Source organism: Homarus americanus, unplaced genomic scaffold, assembly GCF_018991925.1.
Source record: "Homarus americanus isolate GMGI-L3 unplaced genomic scaffold, GMGI_Hamer_2.0 scaffold6317, whole genome shotgun sequence".
In the NCBI taxonomy this organism is placed as follows: Eukaryota; Metazoa; Arthropoda; class Malacostraca; order Decapoda; family Nephropidae; genus Homarus; species Homarus americanus.
This window is the reverse complement of record NW_024730668.1, coordinates 21,554,462-21,572,122: the sequence shown is the minus strand read 5'-3', so window position 1 is coordinate 21,572,122 and position 17,661 is coordinate 21,554,462. Positions and strand designations below refer to the sequence as shown.

The 17,661-nt window shown below is 40.4% G+C and overlaps 1 protein-coding gene across 3 annotated transcripts in view; it reads left to right on the top strand.

Moving 5' to 3' along the window:
- The first annotated feature begins 4,136 nt into the window (after positions 1–4,136).
- The window catches only part of LOC121867322 (aminopeptidase NAALADL1-like), a 71,862-nt gene continuing 58,337 nt past the window's right edge, over positions 4,137–17,661 (top strand). The window contains exons 1-7 of one of the 3 annotated variants that reach the window (XM_042367234.1): positions 4,137–4,254; positions 7,269–7,455; positions 10,567–10,751; positions 11,205–11,321; positions 12,130–12,231; positions 15,720–15,861; positions 16,978–17,177. In XM_042367234.1, coding sequence (XP_042223168.1) covers positions 4,250–4,254; positions 7,269–7,455; positions 10,567–10,751; positions 11,205–11,321; positions 12,130–12,231; positions 15,720–15,861; positions 16,978–17,177 — 938 coding nt within the window. In that variant the 5' untranslated portion in view covers positions 4,137–4,249. Of the gene's footprint in view, positions 4,255–4,657; positions 4,874–7,268; positions 7,456–10,566; positions 10,752–11,204; positions 11,322–12,129; positions 12,232–15,719; positions 15,862–16,977; positions 17,178–17,661 lie in introns of those variants that run through there. The other 2 variants (XM_042367232.1, XM_042367233.1) reach the window with 2 other exon arrangements.

Here is a 17,661-nt window from a genome sequence, read left to right as displayed (position 1 = left end):
AGGAGGGTATTCGGAAATTATATAGTAAAACCAGTGAATTTATCTAATTATTTTAATTAGGTAATACTGTAATGCTTACTTGTATCAGAAGGTAGATGGAGCATTGCCACAAAATGCTGAGAAAAGATTAATAGTGTGGGCAGTGATGGGGCGAGCGATGGCGGAGCAGGTCGTGATGGGGTGGAGGTGATGGGGCAGGCGGTGATGAGAACGAGGATGAAACGGGTGGTGTTGTGGTGGAGGTGATGGGCGGACAAAGTGTTTTAATGTGTACATGCGCCGCGGCTACTCACGCTAAAGGGAATTACTTCATCGTCGACTAAAACAGGTTCACCTACACACCTTTATTCTATATTCTATTTAAGACCTCACGTTCAGCACATATTGATCCAGACGCCAGAAACTGTCTTAAAAGTTCTCCATGTATACGCTAGGAGTGTTTCTGGCCACTCCACGGTCAAAACTCTCAAACACACATCCTGGAGTTACGTACACACCTGACTGACACACTTGAGCTAAGACATAAAAATAGCTGCTTAAATGATATCGAAATTGCATTGAGACTTTAAAGTGTCAAATAAGAATAAATTATATCATCTTTCTACATTTATATAATCAATATAAATATTAGAGACGTAGATTAAACGTATATGTGCAGTACCATTAATATTTTGTTGACTCATCCAGAACGTGCCACAGCGCAGGATGGTTTACACTACATTCTACCAACTTTCTCATCAATGGTCCAGCAAACACTTGGTAATACTGCAAATTACTTTGCCAAACACCTTTCTGGCGACTAGAAAGTTATAGAAAATAGCATGTTTCTCGATATACTACTAACAAGTAGCATAATATTCAGAGATCAGATATATGTGACATCTGCAACCATTGATGGTTTGACTACGGTACAAAGAATATTTTTACTGTATCTACCAGTATTACAGACTTTGAGTATCTTAGTGACGGTCTGTGTACTGTTCAAAGGACACACCCTTAAATCTTTCGCTTATTCTTTATTGTGAAAGACTCACTTCAGTGTGTATGTGGTACAGCTGGCACCTGGCGGAGTGATGCGATGTACTCGTTAAGGGGAAGTAATCACAGACATAAAATTTGTTCAGCAAACCAAAAACTATTTAGTGCTCCCGAGCAACATCTAACACCGTACACCAACCAGGTTTAGTGAATGTGCGGCGCCAGGGTACATAATCGATGTTTATTTTTCTTGGGAGACTTTGATATCTACTATTTTGGCTGATGTCTAATGGGCAGCAAATATTATATTCCAAATACCAGTGTATTTTCATCATAGTGAATACTGCCAAACCAAATAGATTAGAAGTATTAATAAAAGTAATGGTAAATAATGGCAAAATTTGAGGGCTCTCGGCCTGGCCTCCTCGGGCACAGTTGTTAATGCGACCCTGGAAGCATGTGGTGAGAGTGGGAAATATAAAATGGATCTCCAGTGAAAGTAGAAATACAGCAAGGATATACCCTATTTACCCCATACTGAGGGAAGGAGGCCAGTGGTTTGTGCAGGTAGGTATACTGTATGTAATAGTTGAGATATTTTTAAACCACGATTACTGGGGAGGTGCAAATGTGGTAATCAGCTCCTTGTGGTTGATTCAGAAGAAAAATTATATTAACCCTACCAAACACTACAGGTCCCCGGTTTCCTCCTGTTCTAACACAGGATAAACCGCCCAAACGGCTAGTAAATTGATAAGTGGTGAATATGATATTAAAATAAAAAAGTTATCAAAAGGCTTGAAGAGAAATCATAGCTGTTTTCTGTGTATAAATGTACTGTAAGAGAGAACGGCTCACGAAAAATATTCTGAGGGTAAACAATACTAAAATTTAAACTACCCAAAATTCCCAAGGCAATGGAAAAAGGGTGAATTTGTGATTATATTCGTGTTAGGTACAGCAGGGGATTTATAAGGTTGGGTACATAAAGGATAAAAAATGTAAGAGAATGGCTCGATTGTCATTGTTTTTGTTTATTACGTCTAATACTAGTCCGGTGTACCGTACTGGTATTTGGTACCGTGCTGAGATAGTACCGTGCTGATACTGTAGCGTGCTGGGGTTGTACCGTATTGAGATTGTTCCGTGCTGAGCTAACCGTACCTAAAATCTCATGCTGAATTTACCACTGAATTTTTTATACATGTACACAGTATTATGATTTTCTATTTTTATGTTGTGTATTTCGAGTTTATTAAGAAAGTGATAAACTACGAGATAAATACAATGTTTAGGCTGGAAGTTGGTGCTGTCGCTATTGAATTGAGATTGTCAGGATCACATTAAGTTTATCAGCTAAATGATTTCACAATTCACAACTTTTATTATTATTATTATTATCATTATTATTATTATTATTATTATTATTATTATTATTATTATTAGTAGTAGTAGTAGTAGTAGTAGTAGTAGTAATAGTAATAGTAGTAGTAATAGTAGTATTGATGGCTTACTTGTTTTGTGACTTTAATAACCAATTTAATAAACCCTAGGAATGTACTAGTACTATATATTTGTATTTTAATACTTTGTTACTGTCCATATGGAAGTTGGAACCCCCAGTATCATGATACCTATGACGTATACTGTATATACTACTAGGAAACTCCGGCTGACTTAATTCCTGAGTATATTAGTCTTACGTAATATATATATATATATATATATATATATATATATATATATATATATATATATATATATATATATATATCTTGATAAAATCACACGGGAAAAGGGAAACAACGGAGCACCTTAGCTTTCGTCTTTATTCAAGACATCTTCAGAGGCAACTGGATTACATGAACAGAGAGAGGCTTAAATATACAGGGTGACCTTAAAAAACATGAGGTCAGGTCATAATGATGTCATCCACTAATCCCCACACCAACACACACATAGAGGAAAAAAGAAAACACAAAGTTCCCAAGCGCTTTCGTGTAATTCACATCTTCAGGGGTGAGTACCATAAACAGATTTATTTATGAGCCTGACCCCAAAAGTTTTTAATTTTATTTTATGATCGTTCATTGGCTTAGGCTCGAGTTGCTTTATATAATGTTCGCCTCTTAAGCAAATGGTCATGGATTTGATTTCCTGGTGTAGTGGAGGATTGGGTTCCGTCTTGTGAACTAAGCATAAGTGAGTACCCCCCTCCCCTCTCTTGGTGAGCTGCTTGTTGATGGTGGAACAACCTTTCGGTGCACTGGCAGCCTGCCAAGATGTTGCAACAACCAACCAACTGCTGAAGGCTTGGAAGCTGGAGGTAACACCTGACCAATCATCCTGATGCATCATAGCAAGATAAGGTGTGTGTGTGTGTGTGTGTGTGTGTGCGCGCGTGCGTGCGTGCAAGGTCGATAAGCACTTGTACACTTCTATTAATACAAGGAATCTGGGGCATATTAACACAAAAAAGAAGTTACCACGATATATATATATATATATATATATATATATATATATATATATATATATATATATATATATATATATATATATATATATATATATATATGTGTGTGTGTGTAGGTGGGCAGTATTGGTAGGTTGGGTGTGTTAACCATGTGAACGACCTTCTTATAAGACCTAATAATTTAGTTGCCTGATTTACCGTCTTCTCGCAATGGCTCGAGAACTTCAGCTCGTTGTTAACGTACACACCTAGGTCCTTTTCACATTCTGTCTCAATTAATGCAGTATGGTCAGGTAGGCCAGTGGTGCCCGACATTTTAATATCATTATTCTCTTTCTGGTCAAATTCTCTCTCACTAACTTCCTTACAATGAAAACTGGTTATGAGTCAACACCGACTAAAACATTCATTAAAATATGGTGAATAACTCAGAAGGCAGTCTAGTAAAAATTACAGCGAGGCGTCTGTCATAGTTTCAGTACTGTTGACCGGCTGCAGTTGGTTGTAATTCTTATGTTCTAACCAGGAGCAAGAACACCTGAAGGATAATATACGTGGTTTGTTTCAACAGTTGCCAGATATCGTTAACAAGCATCAGGAGCCACACTAGTCTGTCCATGGACCCTTGTTCCCAGGCTGACAGTCTGACTTAGGCAGTCTAACACAGACACTGACGTCTGACCAGTTGCTGAACTTTTACCTGCTACTCCTCAAGACGTCTTCACCCAGACTTCACTGCCCGCGGTTGAAGGCGTCTTACACCGGAATAGTTGACGCTTGGTGTTTGTTGGTATCATGACGTGAGTTATAATGTTAACTCTGGCAGCAAATCCACTAATAAGTTGTAGTGTCTCACTCAAGTGAATAATCATAAGTTATGTTTATTAGAACTAGGTGGCAAATAGACGTCTTAGTTCACTTGGCGCATGTAATGTTCCAGTCCTGTTGCCAGATCATCTGTGTCTTCCTTCTACACCTGGCATACTTTCGTATCACTTCGCCTAATTTTTCTTTTCTTGATCATTAAGCGTCTTATATGTTATATCTTCATTTATCACATTTTATCAGTGTTATGCAACTGTTTCAGACAAATTATATACATTTGAAAATTTTAAGAAATATTCTTAAATACTTATTCTCAAAACTTTTTCGTAATCAAGATATTACCCAAATATTTCGATCAGCAACAAGAAACTGAATGGACTTCAGTGAAACGCATACACAATAGGTTAACGTGGTGTCCCTCACGTCGGTTAGTTGTAGTTGGAAGCAAATGTGGAGGGAATGAGAGTGTATAGTGCGTGAAGTGTTACCTGTAGGTAAAGCAGGAAGTGCTCGGTTACCACCTTATGGCACGCCACGGTCTCACCATGGAAGGTGCTCGTGTGTGGTGAAGATTAACGACGGCTGATGAGCCAGGTAAGAATCACTACCCAGGTGACCACATGATACCTGGGGCCGCCTCATTGTGTCCGGGTTCAGCAAATACTTGGACGTCCTTACTGTTTACCCATAATGTGGTTCTTGATGAGGGGTTAAGTGAACCTGGCTATTATTTTTCTGTTGCAGATCAACAAAATGAAAGTTAACTTATCTACTGACAATATTCTTGACTCATCTGCTGCATTTCGAACGTCGTATTAAAAAAAAAAAGCTTTGCCAAATATGGATATTTTTTCCGTTTATTGCTACGACTTAATGCATATTAGTTCGTATATGGTAAAAATTGCTCTGGTGCATTCAAGACTCGCGTACCATTATAAGATAACCAAATTTTTCCTAAAGTAGGTTAGTTATTCATTTATATGTAGACTTATTATCTACTTTAATGGCCAGTCAGAAGTTTAAAGAAAACACATAGATAGTTAACGCTCTTTTCCTGCATAGCGTAACATACATACTTGTATTATACTGTATGCGAGTATCAGTGGATTTTAAGTCCCTCAAACTCAACAGACTCTATATAGATAACTTTCAAATTTATTGTTAAAACCATGGAAATTAATACACATCCTGTAAAATAAATTTAATTTCATGAAAACAGTTTACACTATCGCAATAAAGCTAAATGGTACCCAAATTATGTTAAGTGAGATGAAGTTACTTTCTTATATTTTGAACTGTTGAATCAGGTTTATGTAATTGTTCGAATTTTCGAGAAAAATTCAGAGAAATTCTTTTATATCATCTCTACTTTATGTGTTTATTTCATCAAATGTTTGAACTGTGTGAATTCATATTGATGTAACACAAATTTTATTGAACATACATTAACGATTCCTAGCTTGCCTTGACACAATGACACATCATTCTGGAGTGAGAGATGTACAGTACTATTAACCACCTGGCAACATAAATGCGGACTCTACCCAAACCAACCTCCATGTTCACTAGTGCTCAGTCCAGCAGGAGTTGCAGACGTGTGTATGAACTTTAGTTATTTTATACGAACATTGATGAAATAAGACATACTGTACAGCTTCCTTGTGTGTGTCTTGGTTTTTACGGAATATCGTTCTATTAAGCCTTAAAATGCAACTAACGTTTTTGGTAAATAGAGATAACTTTTGTTTTCTGTACTATATTTCAGTGGACATCAGATCATATGTAATACAAATATCCTCTCTTTTTTTATGAAGGTATACATTTAAAGGGTTTATTTAATTAAGTACTTCCAGAATAACACAAAACTAATTACTGTAACTGATGAACTTTAACTTAGCTTTTGCCCTTGTGCTTAGAGGATGAGGCTGGATGACTGATCAAATCTTGTGTTTTTGGTCTTTGTACAGTGATTTATTTTGAGTTGGAAAAGAGTGTAAGTGATTGCTAAATTATCCTGAATGTAGTGTTTATGATTAATTGCATATCAAGAATTATAAAAAGTGCTACAAATACTTAAAACTCATTAAAACCAAAATAATAGCATTCAAACAAAAAACATGGTTTTGGGGTTTTAAAAAAAATGCTTTTTGCCAACCCAGTGTGTGTGTGTCAGAACGAAAGGAACTGGTTCTCGGTGTCAGTAGAATCAGTTCTTCAACTTGTTCAAGGCTGAGGCAACAAGAGAAGGTGACTGGGGAAATGACAGAAAGAGGCACTTGTTAGGTCAATAGCTATTAATGTGTGAATAAATTTGGAAGACTGCTGAAGGACAAGTTACTGTGATCGTGAATAAAATGAAATTTGTAGAATTAAGAAGATCGGAAAAAAAAATTATTGTTAGTTTAAATGCAGTTAAAATAGAGGACGTTAAATTCTCAGATATCTCGGAGTGGATGTGTTGTGTTAAGCCGGGGTTAGGGTAACAAAACAGCAGGTGATGAGCTACCTAACAGGACAGGTGACGAGAAACAAATGCAAGATAAATATAATGAAGAAAATAAGAAACATCGGTATAAGAAACACGCTATGAAAAGACATGGCGTATTAATTAGAGAACCGATGAGGGTTAACTAAGGTACAGCTGTATGATTGAGAGTGAGAAGAGTGAAGTGAGGAGAAGAAGAGTAAGGAGATGCGTCGATAAGATGAGAGGAGCTGTGAAGATGCCGAGTGCTTGAGAGGAATGGACGTATCTCCAGGCCTTGTTGAGGAAGAGAGACACCGTAGCAGAACACATCAGTTACAGTAATTAGGTTGAACGAATGAAGGGAAAGTCTGCTCTTACACACACACACACACACACACGAATATTGCATTGAGTGATATCTATTTCTGCTCAGAATGGTTCCAGTGTATCTTGAATCATGCGCGATGCTCACTTGTATTCTCTTTTTGCATAAAAAACAAAACAGTGTGTTGTGTGTTGCAGGATGTCGGGGGAGAGTTACACCCGCTGGCGCGCTCAACCTAGTGATGACGAAGACGATGAAGGTGTTGAAGGCGAGTCCAGGGGAGGGCGAGGGCGAGGTGAGGCCGTCACTATCATCACCCCTTCCGCCCCCCGTCTCCCGCATGTCCTCTCTCATGGGGGCCAAATCAGGTTGCTCTGTGTCATGGTAAGTTTACTACCCCACTATCCTCACACACTCATGGTAGTACCCGTTGTATCCTCGCACAGTCATGGTAGTACCCCACTATCCTCGCACAGTCATGGTAGTACCCCACTATCCACACACACTCATGGTAGTACCCGTTGTATCCTCGCACAGTCATGGTAGTACCCCACTATCCTCACACACTCATGGTAGTACCCGTTGTATCCTCGCACAGTCATGGTAGTACCCCACTATCCTCACACAGTCATGAGAAGGTAATTATAAGTTCTTTATTTTTATCCTCTTTTTATCCTTCTAATCACTTTGCCCCTCCTTTGTTTTCAAGTAAATTAATCCCAAGAAAAAAGTAAAAGAAAAAATATTCAAGATCACCTCAGTATAGAATAAACTATATGGAGGAATACATCAAGAAGGAAATAAATACGGAAAAAAATTAACAAGACATAAAACAGGGCACATTAATTATTAGTTCATATTTAAGCATAATAGTGATTCACATATCTTGTTATATTCACAAAAGCTTTTGTGTGAGCCTTGTGTCCTCTACATGAGAACTTCCTTCCGGGGGGCACAAGTCAGGGAAATGTCATTGTTCTAACCAGTGTGTTTACCAGGTCCAGGCAGGTCAGTTGTGAAAATTTTACCTGCTGGGCCCGGAAGTCAGTGTTGTAAAATAATATTTATAAAAAAAAAATCTTATCAAGGTTAATTTTTTTGCAACTTGTTATAACTGTATGAAATAATTATATATTTTTATAATTTTTCAAAGGGCTTGCATGTTTCAGTGTGGCCACAAGGAACGAAGGCGTCCTTAGCAGGCAGAAAATAGTCGAGCTTTCTGTGACGTCAGAGGAACCTATCTGTATAAGAAATTTCGTAATTTATAGTACAGTAGTTGTTGTCTTGTGTGAGAATTGACCGAGTAAATATGCTTAAAGACTTTAGGTGTTAGAACACAAAGATACACAAAAATAACAGTATTTATTACAGTATTTATAACCCATAAACAAATAAATTACTTTGTGTTGTGCAAATGTAATTGTATGCCGTCTAAGAGACTTTCTTTGCAGTAACAATGTCTAATAACATATAATTGGACATGTTTATGATTCTGTTCCTCGTCTCACTTGTGATGACTCCTTATTTGTTGTGTGTTTCGAGGTCTTGGCTGTCATCTTGGCGAGAGGTGTATCCCCGCCCGCCAGGAGCTACAGTCTCTCTGCTGCTCACTCCAGTTGGAATTGGACATGATAGTGGTGGATGCAGCGCCCTCTACAAAATGAAATATTTAAATTACATTGAAAATTCTGTTTATATACCCAATATATAGTATTCGTCACATATTATTGTATAGTTCGACATTGTTGTGCTTAAGTATGTTAAATAGAATACATAAACTGCTAAATATCAATAATTTTGACACTTCTGGTCAGTATGGGCGACACCAATGTTATGTTATATGATTAATAATTCATATTATCACTGCAGGTGTTGTTCTTCGTCAACATCCTTTATGCATATTTTGTGAGTCAGTTCACGCATAAAAGAGCCTCAACTGGTAATTACATAAAATGAGGCTCAGCCAAAACACTTAAGCAGTGTGATATTTGCAGACTGTTTTTGTTTACACCAATATGCAGCTAGTCGCGATTAAAACACTTAAGTAATGTGGTAGTTACCGTCTTCCTGTATTACGGACTCCACTTTATTTGTATAGTGGTGTGGATTTTAACGCGGTCTTGTTCCATTTGTAACGGCCCGCACATATTTGCTTACACCCAACATTTCATCAACTGCTGACACAGTTTGGAAGCATCGGGCTGCCAGCTGTTGTCACATTCTATATGTACCTAACCCCAGTCACGTGGTTCTGATATTTCGGGTTCTGCAATGAGTCACTTTCCTTATAAATATCCACCTAGGACAACGGCCCGTTTTGAGTTCAGTGTCAGTGTATCTTTCGCTGGAGGAATCGATTCTATCTGCCTCCCGTTCTGCGAAAACAATTGCTTCTGAACAGCATTGATTTTTTGCACAATATCACAAGTAACTATCGTACATGAGGGGAAACAAATCTCAGACGATACACCGATATCTTTTGGGTAGACCTGCAATGTCTTCCAAGTTGTCTTTCTCCCAATTCCATCAAAGAAAGGAACTTTGTCATACACAGTACAGGATTGTCGCGGGAATACTTCTGACCCATTCCAAATGCCAGCCCAAATTTTTGTGCCGCTAACTTACTGCAATAAGAAACAGAGATAACAACATCTGTGACCACAGTCCTAAGCATTATTATTCTTCTGTAAGCGTGGTTGACCGCATCAGCTGCATGCGTAAACATCCGTGTGTCTGCTTCTTCATGAGTGCATGGAACAATAAAGCTGCTGTTAAAGTTTTCTTTGTTTGAGAATACATTGATGTTCTTGTTTGAGAATACATTGGTGTACTTGTTTGAGAATACATTGGTGTCATTGGTTGTAATGACGATTTTTTCCTTGGAAATAGTGGTCAAGGAATCAGCTGGCAGGTGAAATAATTCTCACTTATTTGTGTTTATTCACAGAAATTGATACCAATTTCCAGGGCCACACGCTGATGGACCGATGCGTCATCTGGTGTGTTTCCTTATACGCTAAAAAGGTTTTGTTAGTTTCAAGTAGTGTGGTTTGTGCACATCCTATACAGCTTCCAGTCTGGTAATCTTTTTCAGACTTTTTTCAATACGTGGAACAAAGACTTGTGATGCATGGCCATTTGAAGGTCTTGCTTGTACTGTATCATGGTATTCATGGTACTAGGCCTAATCATGTGAACGACCACTGCCCCATCACCACAGAGGCATTACATGGTGGCTCACTCAGACCATTTTTCACAACCTTTTTAATATTCCATTCACAGTCATTATCACATCTTGCATATCAACGTGACGAAGATGGATAGCATAATTTATAGGTAATCTTGGCATTGTGTTGTACGTGAGCCGGGGTACGATCCTATACTGTAATGAGGATCACTAAAGATAATAAAACCAAACCTATCAAGTCTTTCTGACACCAGTGGCAGTAGATGCCTTGAGTTAAACAGTAAACACGATTAATCTTTTTACAGATCCTGATGCTGTCGGTGTGTCTGGTGTGTGTGGGTCTGGGCGTGTGTGTGGGACTAGCGTGGGGTTATGCCAGGAGTTATCGCCACACCAGCGAGCATATCATCTCTGGCTCCACGCTTGACTACATGCATGTCCAACGCTTCCTCCATAGCCTGCTACCAAGCATGATCCAATACAATATGAAGTAAGTACGTGTACACTCATCAATACAACTTGGTAGAAAAGAGTCGATGGTGAATGAGAGAGAGAGAGAGAGAGAGAGAGAGAGAGAGAGAGAGAGAGAGAGAGAGAGAGAGAGAGAGAGAGAGAGAGGACGCCGATGATGTAGTGGGAGGAGATATTGTTTGAGGGGGAAGAAGCGGTGAAGGTTTGAGATGAAGTCACAAGATGAAGTCAAAGAGGGAGGGTAGTGGAGGATAATAGTTGACGGGGAATGGTACTAGTTGACAGGGGAACGGTACTAGTTGACAGGGGGACGGGTACTAGTTGACAGGTGGAAGGGTACAGGTTGACAAGGAAGAGAGAGAGGTACCATAGGGGAGGGTGTAATAATACAACAGGGAAGAGACAGGGGACAATTACTGACTGTGAATTAAGTTTGTGTGAGAAAGTAACTTTGTCGTTGGTGTTGTGGCAGGGAACTGGAAGAGATACCTCAGAGGATGTTGGCAGACTTTGTGGAGGACACCTGGGAATTTCAGGGTCTCGACACCACCACCACAACCTTCCGTGTCCACCTCTCCAAGCCAGACACGTAAGTAGCTTTCAGTGAGTAGTTACGGTTCCTCGTTTTGGGGTTTTAATTCCTGGAGGTGACTTAAAATTCTAAATATGTAAAAAAAATGTTGTTTGTGTGTTTATGTTTTAATTTCTATATATTTTTTCACATGTTTTAGTTAGTTAATTTTAGTACTGTAACTTTTTAAATTTTACTTATGTAGTCTCCAACGAAGTCTCTTTTTATTTGAGTAACTTTACCCCAGCAACAACTGTTTAAATTACGTAGCACTGGTTTCCTAGACCTATACTGCTCTCTCAGAACTATTAATTAGTACCTTCCAGCAATCTACAGCCCCTAAGTGTTACGGAAACCCCCTTACAGGTTTCTGGGCAGACTAAACTGGTCATGTTAAGCCTTTACATCCCTGCAAGGTTACATAGTTCATTCTTTATTCCACTACTGAAAGCCAAAATTCTTTATATCACGTACACTATTTAAATTAGTTTTAGCGATCCCAGCGGCCGCTTAGTATTTATGATATTGTTCCCTAAAACAGATAATTAAACTTTTGCACAGGAGTCACATCGGTCGTCATCACACACACAGGTGGATAAAAACGAACTGAATATAAACAAGCTAAAGATAGAAGCAGTGGTCTGGTGTGATTTAGTGTGATTTAGGTATTAAAAAAAAACGATTCTTTCACACCGTACGCAATAATATGTTGGAATTAATGTCATTGATTTACCAAATAAATTAGCAGTTTGATTTAGAAATACGTGTTCCATTAAACTAACAACTTGTGTATTTTGTGATTGTGTGTACGGCCGGCGACCTCCAGCGAGAACCCAAACACAGTGGAGGTGACCTACAGTGACGGCCACAAGGAGGTCCTCAACCCTCTCCCTCCCACCGGTAACCCCACTCCCTTCAGCGCCTACAGGTACACACACACACGTATATAATCTCCTTCAGGTAAGTTAAACGCCCATACTAGGGCCAAAAGGTACAGTACGAAGCAGCTCAGTATCACCTTCTACAGGTAAGTTACACCACTTCATTATCGCCTTCAGGTGCGTCTTACCCCCACTAAAAGGTACAGTACAGTTGGTATATCAATAAACAGCGAAGTAATATGAAACAGCAAGTATGTCTGGTGATAGTGTTGGTAGTCCTGTGGTGATAGTGTTGGTAGTCCTGTGGTGATAGTGTTGGTAGTCCTGTGATGATAGTGTTGGTAGTCCTGTGATGATAGTGTTGGTAGTCCTGTGGTGATAGTGTTGGTAGTCCTGTGATGATAGTGTTGGTAGTCCTGTGGTGATAGTGTTGGTAGCCCTGTGGTGATAGTGTTGGTAGTCCTGTGATGATAGTGTTGGTAGTCCTGTGATGATAGTGTTGGTAGTCCTGTGGTGATAGTGTTGGTAGTCCTGTGATGATAGTTTTGGTTGTGATGATAGTCCCGTGATGATAGTGTTGGTAGTCCTGTAGTGATAGTGTGGTAACCCCGTGTGATAGTGTTGGTAGTCCCTGTGATGATAGTGTTGGTTGTAGTCCTGTGAGAGATAGTGTTGGGATGGGTGATAGTAGTTGGTAGTCCTGTGATGTGAGGTAGTGGTTGGTAGTCCTGTGATGATAGTGTAGTGTTGGTGATAGTGTTGGTAGTCCTGTGGTGATAGTGTTGGTAGCCCTGTGGTGATAGTGTTGGTTGTCCTGTGATGATAGTGTTGGTAGTCCTGTGGTGATAGTGTTGGTAGTCCTGTGGTGATAGTGTTGGTAGCCCTGTGGTGATAGTGTTGGTAGCCCTGTGGTGATAGTGTTGGTAGTCCTGTGGTGATAGTGTTGGTAGTCCTGTGGTGATAGTGTTGGTAGTCCTGTGGTGATAGTGTTGGTAGTCCCTGTGGTGATAGTGTTGGTAGTCCTGTGATGATAGTGTTGGTAGTCCTGTGGTGATAGTGTTGGTAGTCCTGTGATGATAGTGTTGGTAGTCCTGTGGTGTTAGTGTTGGTAGTCCTGTGGTGATAGTGTTGGTAGTCCTGTGGTGATAGTGTTGGTAGCCCTGTGGTGATAGTGTTGGTAGTCCTGTGGTGATAGTGTTGGTAGCCCTGTGGTGATAGTGTTGGTAGTCCTGTGATGATAGTGTTGGTAGTCCTGTGGTGTTAGTGTTGGTAGTCCTGTGGTGATAGTGTTGGTAGTCCTGTGGTGATAGTGTTGGTAGTCCTGTGGTGATAGTGTTGGTAGCCCTGTGGTGATAGTGTTGGTAGTCTTGTGGTGATAGTGTTGGTAGTCCTGTGGTGATAATGTTGATAGCCCTGTGGTGATAATGGTGGTAGTCCTGTGGTGATAATGTTGGTTGTCCTGTGGTGATAATGTTGGTAGTTTTGTAGTGATAATGTTGGTAGCCCTGTGGTGATAATGTTGGTAGCCCTGTGGTGATAGTGTTGGTAGCCCTGTTGTGTGTTCTTGTATCAACATAACTGACATATAAAAGTATATAGTTATGTAATCAGTTATGTTCTCATTACATTATTAAGTTACCTTTTATAGAGAGTATTCTAAAGCGTATCATGTTTCACTACCGTGTGATGTAAAATATGTTACAAGGTTTATTTTTTGTTTACATCTGGAAAATATTTGGTAATGTAGAGAACAGCCTAATGTATCCATTGTTATATACACAATATTTTTTTTAAACAAGAATAATCTACACTAGTGAACAAAAGTCTAAAACCGTCTTTTCAGAAACGTCTGAGTGACCATAGTTTTTGCGAAAGTTTCTCAGTACTGTACTGTAATATTTATATTAGCTTCAGGCACTTGAAGCACTGCTTTTTAAGATTCTTTTAGATTTAAATCATTCAATTTTCACCAAATATCTTGACAGCTACAACTGTGTCAGATACGTAGTTACTGTTGTTGGTGAGTTGCTGAATAAAGGAGATAAATGAAGCTCGGCAAAACTGTACAATAATAATGTCATCAAAGTGTGTGACATAATTGGTGCATCAAACATACCGAAGTTCACCATCAACCTTAGTGCTGCTTCACTCCCTGTTCTGTAATATATAATGGCTGACACACGACACACCGAGCTACATACTGTAACACTGCCGTTCCAGAATGTCTGCATTAAAGGTGAAAAGTTGGAACATTTATGGCGTTCTGCGGGCGGAGTTGAACAAATCTATACCAACGTTTGGGGATATGAAAGCGAGAGTTTACCGAAACAAGACGACTAACAAAAGCGTTTAAAGCCTAGAATATATCTGATGGCGAAAGTAATTAGATATTGGAGAAACTTCAGGATGCTTTCATTCGATATTAATGTAGTGGAGCAGTACAGAGATGATTGTTTACGAGATAGACAGTAAACAGTGACAAAATGATCCTGTAAACAACATGGGATATAAACCAGGAAGAAACTCTTAGTACAATGTAAGATAAACTGTTCTGATGCGGTCAACGAGGAAGGAAGGAAGGTGAGAGTAAAAACCTGACCCATGAAATAGTATTCCATGACTTTGATGACAACACTTGATAGCGTGGAAATAAAATCGCCTTTCTTGAGATACTTTAAGTTATGATGTTGTTTGTTTGGTAGCAGAGCATCAATACGTGAAATAACTCTTTAAAGTCAGAAAAATAAATAGTGTACAGTTGGTAAAACAGTTCTGGTACGACTTTAAATGTTCCGTCAGCAAACCAATCAATTGAACTCTCCAAAAACCTTATTTTTTTTGGCTGTAGAAAACACCATCATATGCGATCACTCGGTCCACTATCCTGCAGGAAATCGTCACCATCAGCTGTCATCTGCAAAAAAAAAATAATAATAATTTGTGTAATCACCCATATCTATGACATTCAATTCGCATTATACATGTATTATATGTACTATTTCTTAATTATGTCTATTAAATGTTTGCTATATGATTTTATATTGTTCGAATTACTGATGCTAGTCGAATACGTCTTACAGGTGGTACTTGCGTTGAGGCGCCTTTTGATATATTCTGAACTGTTTGGGTGATAATTTGCTGCGCGGTCTATTAACAGCTCTCCTCTTGATCTCCTGCCTGACAGACACTACTTCTGGACCTTATCTAAAAAAAATAACCTTGATTTTACAATTAGTACATCGACATCTCCCACATTCCTAGGATATAACACTATTTGCCAGTCCTTTCTCTAGCTCTCATAAATAAGCTTCCTTTTTCCACGTTCAGTAGGTTCAGTTTTAATAAGTTTGGTAAGCTTTACATGATATTCACTGACAATGGGGAGGCAAATGTCTAGGGCAGCAGTTGATGGGTGGAAAATGTCCGGGGGAGAGGGGCAGTTGTTCTCATACCGTGTGGGTGTATGTAAAGTGTTAAGTACATAAGGTTTATGTTAACATGAGTATGAGTAATTTATACGTAGTGGTGTTAACAGCCCGGCGGGAGTGGTGACTGGGCCGCTGGTGTATGGCCGCTACGGGAAACGGGAGGACCTCGCCACCCTTCAATCCCGCAAGATCAACCTCAAAGGTTCCATCCTCCTCCTGCGGCACGGCAAACTACACAACGGTGCCAAGGTGAGTGTGTCAGGGCACTGGTGAGGGGCATGGGTGGGGGTCACTGGTGGGGGCACTGGCTAGGGGGCACTGTATCCTCTCTATTCAATATTACACTGTTGGAAGGAAGGGCGACGATTAAGACAGTATACTGACCATCTTCTCCTTCCTGTAGCTAAATTCAGGTGAAACAAATGTTGTAGTGTTTGTGTAAGGGCTGATGAAGGGTTAGCTAGAGTGTTGTAGAGACCTGAGTGAGGGAATGGGGTAGGGATGGATGAAGGCTGATAACGGTTGAGTGAGGGGTGGCTGGGTGTGGGTATAATGAGGATGAGGTGTGGATGTGGGACTGGTAAGCGTGAGGCAAGGATGGGGGACTGGGTTGAGGGGTAGGATAAGGAGCCGAGTGAAGGGCTGAGTTGTTGGACTGGGTGAGGGGTTGGATGATAGCTGGGTGAGTGGCTGTGTGAGGGCCTGGTGATGGCTGAGGGGATTGGCATAGTGCCACCCCTCATCATCTTAGTGCCACCCCTCACCATCTTAGTGCCACCCCTCATTATCTTAGTGCCACCCCTCATCATCTTAGTGCCACCCCTCATTATCTTAGTGCCACCCCTCACCATCTTAGTGCCACCCCTCACCATTTTAGTGCCACCTCATCATCTTAGTGCCACCCTTCATTATCTTAGTGCCACCCCTCATCATCTTAGTGGCACCTCACCATCTTAGTGCCACCCCTCATCATCCTAGTGTCACCCTCATCATCATAGTGCCACCCTCATCATCTTAGTGCCACCCCTCATCATCATAGTGCCATCCTCATCATCTTAGTGCCACCTCATCATCATAGTGCCACCCTCATCATCTTAGTGCCACCCTCATCATCATAGTGCCACCCTCATCATCTTAGTGCCACCCTCATCATCATAGTGCCACCCTCATCATCTTAGTGCCACCCCTCATCATGCCATAGTGCCACCCCTCATCATCTTAGTGCCACCCCTCATCATCTTAGTGCCACCCCTCATTATCTTAGTGCCATCCCTCATCATCTTAGTGCCACCCCTCATCATCTTAGTGGCACCCCTCACCGTCGTCTTCACCCACTTAGTGGCACCCATTACCACGTCCCCGCAGATGCATAACGCTGAGCAAGCCGGAGCTGTGGGCGTGTTGTTCTACCCTGATCCTGCAGACATGCGGGGAATGTTTGGGGGCGGAGAGCCGTACCCTAATGGGACTGGACTACCGGACGACGGCGTCATCTGGAGTACTGTAAGCACCTTGCCTGGGGACCCTGCTACGCCCTTCCTTCCCAGCCTCGACTATATCTACAGGTGAGCTCCCTACTACCTCCTCCCCAACCACGATCTACAGGTTAGCTCCCTACTACCTCCTCCCCAACCACGATCTACAGGTTAGCTCCCCACTACCTCCTCCCCAACCACGATCTACAGGTTAGCTCCCCACTACCTTCTCCCCAACCTTGATCTACAGGTGAGTTCCCCACTTCCCCTTCCCGAGAGTGGCTGACTTGCTGTTATAAAAGGTTTGAGTTAGGCAGTAAGTTGTGGCAGCCTCTCCCCACAGCTTCAAATTTTCATTGGTTTAGAATATTTATATTTTTTTATAACGAACTAAAAGATAGAGAGAGAGTGGAAATCCAAACTCAGTGATTAATGACTCTTTAATAGTTAGAAGACGAGATATAAAAATTTCATGCACAAGCTTCCTAAGGCTTAGTAATCAGTTTTCTCAAAGCCGATGGGACCCGCCTTCAACTCCGGGGCACTGACTTACTTTCTCTGACCCTTGATTTTT